The 7,048-nt window shown below is 44.0% G+C and overlaps 1 protein-coding gene across 1 annotated transcript; it reads left to right on the top strand.

Moving 5' to 3' along the window:
* The first annotated feature begins 250 nt into the window (after positions 1-250).
* HTR1E (5-hydroxytryptamine receptor 1E) lies at positions 251-1,348 on the top strand. Its single transcript, XM_060030616.1, has one exon. It carries the CDS (start codon positions 251-253, stop codon positions 1,346-1,348), a length of 1,098 nt encoding a protein of 365 aa, XP_059886599.1.
* Positions 1,349-7,048: the final 5,700 nt, after the last annotated feature.

Here is a 7,048-nt window from a genome sequence, read left to right as displayed (position 1 = left end):
TGTATGTATGTCCATGAAGAATATGGCTTTTTCATTCATTAACCAGTAGCATACTATTTTCCAGGAACCCTCCATTCAGAAGAAATGCTGTGGTGCTTCCCTTTACCCACACGAAATGGAACCCAAGAGACTGCGGCTGAAGAAAAAATTACCGCCTCCTTACAAATGAGAGATTTTCAAGTCTACATAGTTTCCAACTGCAGGAAAATAACCATCAGCTTCTCCACAGTGTAGATTAGAACAGGGGAAAATGAACATCACTAACTGTACCCCAGAAGCCAGTGTGGCTGTGAGACCCAAGACCATCACTGAGAAGATGCTCATTTCCATGACTCTGGTGATCATCACCGCCCTGACCATGCTGCTAAACTCGGCCGTGATCATGGCCATCTGCACCACCAAGAAGCTCCACCAGCCTGCCAACTACCTGATCTGTTCTCTGGCTGTGACGGACCTCCTGGTGGCCGTGCTCGTCATGCCCTTGAGCATCACGTACATCGTCACGGACAGCTGGAAGCTGGGGTACTTCATCTGCGAGGTGTGGCTGAGTGTGGACATGACCTGCTGCACCTGCTCCATCCTTCATCTCTGTGTGATTGCCCTGGACAGGTACTGGGCCATCACCAACGCTATTGAGTACGCCAGGAAGAGGACCGCCAAGAGGGCCGGGCTGATGATCCTCACGGTCTGGACCATCTCCGTCTTCATCTCCATGCCCCCTCTGTTCTGGAGGAGCCACCGCCAACTCAGCCTGCCCCCTGGTCAGTGCACCATCCAGCACGACCACATCATCTACACCATTTACTCCACACTGGGGGCATTTTACATCCCCTTGACTTTGATACTGATTCTCTATTACCGGATTTACCATGCAGCCAAGAGCCTTTACCAGAAAAGAGGATCAAGCCGGCACTTAAGCAACAGAAGCATGGATAGCCAAAATTCGTTCGCCAGTTGTAAACTGACACAGACTTTCTGTGTGTCTGACTTCTCCACCTCAGACCCTCCCACAGAGTTTGAAAAGATCCACACCTCCATTAGGATCCCTCCCTTTGCCCATGACCTAGATAACCCGGGAGAACGCCAGCACATCTCCAGTACCAGGGAGCGCAAGGCAGCACGCATCCTCGGACTGATTTTGGGTGCATTCATCATGTCCTGGCTGCCATTCTTCATCAAAGAGCTGATTGTGGGTCTGAGCATCTACACCGTGTCCTCTGAAGTGGCCGATTTTTTGACATGGCTTGGTTATGTTAATTCTCTGATCAACCCTCTGCTCTACACAAGTTTTAATGAAGACTTTAAGCTGGCTTTTAAAAAGCTTATTCGGTGCCGAGAACATACTTAGATTGTAAAAAGCTGGAAGGCATGACTTTTACCAGCCTCGTGAGTGCACAGGGGTAAGGGGTGCAACTTATTAATTCTTGAACATAGTTGGTTCAGGAGGTTTGTAAGTATGTGTGGTCTTGGTTTTTGTTTGTCTGTTTTCTGTTTTGTTTGAGGCTTGTTATTGGGTGTGCTGTTTTCTACCTCTGGTCTTATTTGTGGTACCTAATTGCAAATAAACACTATCATACAAAAACAGAAATTTCACAGCAGTAATAGGTAAAATAGTAAATACTTTTCACTTTTTTAGCCACTTCAGTTAACCCTGCAATTAAAGAATACCAAAATAAATCTTCATTTGGAGAATTTCTTATTACTTATAAATCAAATATCTGATAACTTGCCCTGGTGTGTGGCGTTAGTTCTGAGCATATGGATCCAAATGCTTACCAATTCCAGTGGAAACTGCGTGACCACATAAAGCATTAAAAGAAAAAAAAGTGGTGCGCTGTCATCTACTGCTTGCAGACCTGATCTAAAGCCACTTATTATGATTACATGGCCCACTCCTTTCCAACACAAATAGTACAGCTGGCATGTCTTCTTAGTTCATGATTAAATACACATCCTCATTCTCTAAACAGAACTTGGAATGAATGTACTGGCACTTTCCTAGGTCTTTGACTATGAATGTGAAACATAAGCAAATAGTATTATAAAACAATCATGGAAATTGGTCATTTTGTTCCTATTTAACCTGACAGACATATTGGGCCTCCTCCAGTTCTAAGAAGTGTCCCAGCTAAGCCTCGAGTACACTCTCCCATTCTAGCAGGATTAACGTGTGAGTACAAGTCAAATGTGGAGAACTTTTAAAGCAGTATTAAGCTGCTGAACCCATTAAGGGGTGCAGGGACCAAATGAGAGAATCCATTACCTGAAGAACTTTGTTGGAGACTGTTGCTCATTAAGTTACCAGCTGTGCACTTGGAAAAAAAATTAAAAATTGAAAATCTGTGTTTACAGCAAAGGCCACCCACTAGCAAATGAGTATGAAATTGTGTCTCCTGGAATCCCTATAGCTTCCATACTGGACTGCAGACTGGGGCCAGGAGGCTGCAGGTGGGACCCAAGGCCACACAGTGCGTGGCCAACTTGGACTGATGGCTCTAGTCGTATGGTGGAGCTCGTCACTAAGTCAAGAGTGATGACAGAAGGGACTGAAAGGGTGGAAGTTCTTGGACACTCCTCAGTAAGTGACTGTTCTAGACCTCTGCTCCTCACCTCCCATCCACATCCTCTCCCACCTCTTCACTCCCCCCAGATCACATCTCTTGTTTGTTTGTCGAGAAGACATTGCTTTGCCCCCTGCCCACTTCCACCTCCATGTTTTACCCCTTAGTTCTATCCCCTCTCAAATTTTCTGTAATCTTGCTACTTTCCTCTCTCTCTCTCTCTCCCTCCCTCCCACCATCCCTTCCTCTCCCCACTTTCCTTTAATCTCACCCATCAGTTTGCTCAAGTCTCTTAGACATTAGAACCAATGTCCTCCGGCCCTACTTCCCCTTCCGGCCCCTGCTCCATCTCTCCCCACACTCTCCCTTCTGAGTCTCCCCAGTCATCAACCTGCTCGTTCTACCTCCACTTCTCCCCTTCCACTAACTTTTCTCTCCTTTGCCATCTGGGTATGCCCCACCCAGTTCCCCCAAAACTGATCTCCCAAAGGGTATCGGCGACTTGCCAATGGGCAAATCCAGTGTCCTTTCCTCTGTCCTTATCTACTTCCCACTCTCATCAGTTAAAACAGCTAACCATCCCTTTCTTGTTTAAGCCCATGCCTTCCAGGATCCCTTTACTAACCTGGTTCTCCAGCTACCTTCTCATTCTTTGCCTCCTTTTCTTCATCCTAGGGGTTTATCCTCAGCTCTCACCTCCCGTATATTCATACTCCACCCCAACCTCCATCATTTCCACAAATAGTTCCATGCCTGAGGCTCTAAAATGTGTGTCTTTAATTCTGATCTCTCTCTTTCTCAAACCCTAGACCCATGAATTATGTCTGGTGAACATCTCCCTACTAACACTCTATTAGTGCCTCAAACACAGCCTTTCTAAACTGAACTCATGATCATTTCCCACACTCATACCTTCTCCTTTTCCACCTTCTCAATCTCAGATAACAGGATTACCATGCTTTTTATCATTCACATTAGGTCAATGAGATTCTCTCTCTTTGTAGCTTGTCTCTCACATCCAGATAGTATAAAAGTCTTATCCATTTACCTCTGTAGCAATGTTTGTATATTCACCCCTCTTCTCCAATAACTTGGTCCTCTCCCCTGGACCAATCTTCTTATCTGATCCACCTACCTCTGGACCCCTCACCTGCAACTGTGCCCCTGCACACCTGCCACTCTGCCCCTGCACACCTGCCAGATACATTTTCCTAGAACAGTGGTTCTCAAAGCAACATCTCCAGACCAGCAGCGTCAGTATCACCTGGGAACTTGTTAGAAATGCAAAGTCTAGGGCCCCACTGAAGAACCACTACGTCAGAAATTCTAAGGGGGGGGGGGCATCCATCTCTATCTTAACAAGCCCTCTAGGAGATTCTGGTGCACGCTAAAGCCTGAGACTCAGTCTCCTAGAATGTCCTGTCGATTTCTAACTTCAGTGCTCAAAATCCCTTAGTATTTTCCCACCAGTACAAAATAAATTAAAATTCCTAAATATAACATTCAAGACTTCTTCACTATGTGGCCTCAAACCACATTTCCAGAATTAAGTCTCAGCACTTCTTCTCACCCACCTCATATTCTAGAAAAGTCTGGAGATTTCCTGTGTTTTCTGAGCTCCCCTAACATTTGTCCCCACTGCTTCAGAAACCTGACCCCCTGGCTTCCCATCTTTCTTCTCCCAGTCCTTCACCATGGAGTGCAAATGCAGTCTCTTCTGCGAAGCCTTCCTAAGGTCCTCCTTCCTTCTCTGTCATGTGAAAGTCCTCTCCCAGCTCTATGCTCCCGAAGAAGCTCACTGGGATCTCTATTGTTATATGCATCCTATCTTGTAGTGCATTTGTTTGTATATTTCTTCTGTCTGCTATAGTAGATTGTGAGCTCCTTGAGGGCAGGAACTGTGTCTGTTTCATCTCTGTATCCCCAGGGCCTCCTACAGTGTTTTACACACAGTAGGCACTCAATAAATGTTCCCAGAAAAGAAATGTAAATGTGCAATGTTCTCTCAGTGAGAAAACCAAACTTTTAAAATCCTATGATGTAATAACACACTTCCTTTTTCTTTAAAACTTACCCTAACATTCCCATCTTTGTTCAAAAACTGCTAGGAATGCTTCCACATGGAAAGAAAATGGATTTCTCTCTCCACTGAATACATGAATGTCCTTTACTGGTTAGGATTCAAGCTAAGCTGCTCTCAAAGAAGAGACCCCCGAGTATAGTAGTTCAAACAAGATAGTTTCTTTCCTCTCACATGACAGTCAAGAGGTAGGAGGGCAGCCCAGAGTGAACAGGAGACTCTGCTCCACGATGTCCTCCAGGGACTCAGGTCCTTCCATTTTGTGGCTCTGCCGTCCCCTCAAGGCTTGTCCTCGTCTGCATGGCCAAAGCTGACTCACAATCACATCCATGTTCCAGTCCATAGAACAGAGGAGAGAGAAATGGAGAGCAAACAACTTCCTTTTAAGGAAGTCATGTGGAAATTGTACACATTTACCTCTCCTTATAGCCCATTGACAATAACTTGGTCACATGGCCACACCAAGCTGTAAAAGAGAATAAGGGGGTGAATCTCTAGTTGGGCAACCACGTGCCTTGCTTAAAGTGAGAACTTTATAATAAAAGGAAGCAGGAGAGGATGGATACAAGGGGCTAATGAGCAGTCTTTTCCACAAGGGGATACTGGTTTCTGTATGTGCAGCTCAAATATTACAAGGCAAGTCAGACAGCTGTCCAGCTAATGGTGATCTATGTACCGGGATGTTGAGATTTAAATTACAGGTGATTTAACTGAGATCGTGCCTATGCTGAAAATCTAGTATTTATCATGACTGTAATATCTATAATATCTAAAAACTATATGGGCAACTTGCTTGCTTTCTTATCACCCCCCCATATGTCATCATTGAAAATTCTTGGCAATTATAAGAGTTTAAAATTTTTTTTTTTTTTTTTTTTTTTTTTTTTTTTTTTGTGGTACGCGGGCCTCTCACTGTTGTGGCCTCTCCCGTTGCGAAGCACAGGCTCCGGACGCACAGGCTCAGCGGCCATGGCTCACGGGCCCAGCCACTCCACAGCATGTGGGATCTTCCCGGACTGCGGCACGAACCCGTGTCCCCTGCATCGGCAGGCGGACTCTCAACCACTGCGCCACCAGGGAAGCCCAAGAGTTAAAAATTTTTAAGAGTCTAAAGAAATAAAAAACAAAGAAGCAGAAGCATAACTAATTTTCACTTACTCACTTTCACTAACTAGATAAATTTCATTCCTAATTTACTAGATAAATCTCATTTCTAATTTACTAGATAAATCCTAATATATTTTCTCATACCTACCCACCGCTGCCCTTAGCAAAGAATCTGTATATGCTTCCTAGTATAAATCAAACCTGTTGAAAAAAATTCTGTTGTTTGGTTTACTCATCTAACTGATAGGGCTAGCTCCTATTGACCACTATTGCCCCTTTAAATTAAAGCTTGAGTGAAGTAACAGTACCTTCTGATATGGTCAGTGTTTCTAGGGTAAATATTAGCAGATTAAAAGTAAAACCCAGGGGTGACATTTCAATCACCTCCATTAACTAATAAATTAGGACTTCCTGTTTTGTGTACTTGGTAAAAGAATTCTTGGACATGTCACTCCCTTGGAGACCTGGTAGAAGCTTTGGTTGTAACTGGTGTCAGTAAGTACCCCTAGTAGCATTGCTACTACTATCTGCTTTGAATAACTGTATAGGCCTTCCACACTTATGAACTTCAGTTTGCAAACTGATAATTGTGTACAAGGTCAGCTGCAGAGCAACATCCAGCAACTAGCTCTGCTGGTTTCCTGCACAAGTCATTTTAGTTTCGACCATCACGTTGGTTTGCTTATTTGCTGTGTTTGCTTAATTTTTAAGGCCTTCTACACATAACTTCATTATGTACAGTATTTACAAAAACAGTGAGAACATTAGAAAAAAACAGCAAAAAGGAGTCTATGACTACAACAGAAATACAAGTAAAGGTTATTTTTAAATTAAAAGTGATGAGACAGTGACAACCATTGTATATGAGAATGGGATGAAACCTTTTTCAGTTTACAAGGGCCACCAAGAGCAACATGTGAAAAGGCACTGTGCCTAAAATGATCAACTATAATCAGCAGGAAATAAGGAAAAGTGATTAATGAGATGGGAACATGTCTGAGCATCACACAGTGGTTCTAAGAGGTATTTGGGAATGTCTGTGAGCACATTTAGTTATTTCAGTAGAGAACACCAGTGGCATTTTGTAGTAGGAGACAAGGAGGCTAAATCCTGCAATTAAAAAAAAAGCCAGGACTGCCCTGGTGGTCCAGCGGTTATCCATGCCCTCAGTGCAGTGGGCCTCGGTCCGATCCCTGGTCAGGGAACTAGATCCCGCATGCTACAACTAAAGATCCTGTGTGCTGCAACTAAGACCCGGCGCAGCCAAATAAATAAATAAATATTTTAAAAAAATAACAGC

This window comes from Delphinus delphis, chromosome 14, assembly GCF_949987515.2.
Source record: "Delphinus delphis chromosome 14, mDelDel1.2, whole genome shotgun sequence".
NCBI classification, from domain to species: Eukaryota; Metazoa; Chordata; class Mammalia; order Artiodactyla; family Delphinidae; genus Delphinus; species Delphinus delphis.
Note: the sequence above shows the minus strand (reverse complement) of the source record. Positions and strands in the feature narration are given on the sequence as shown.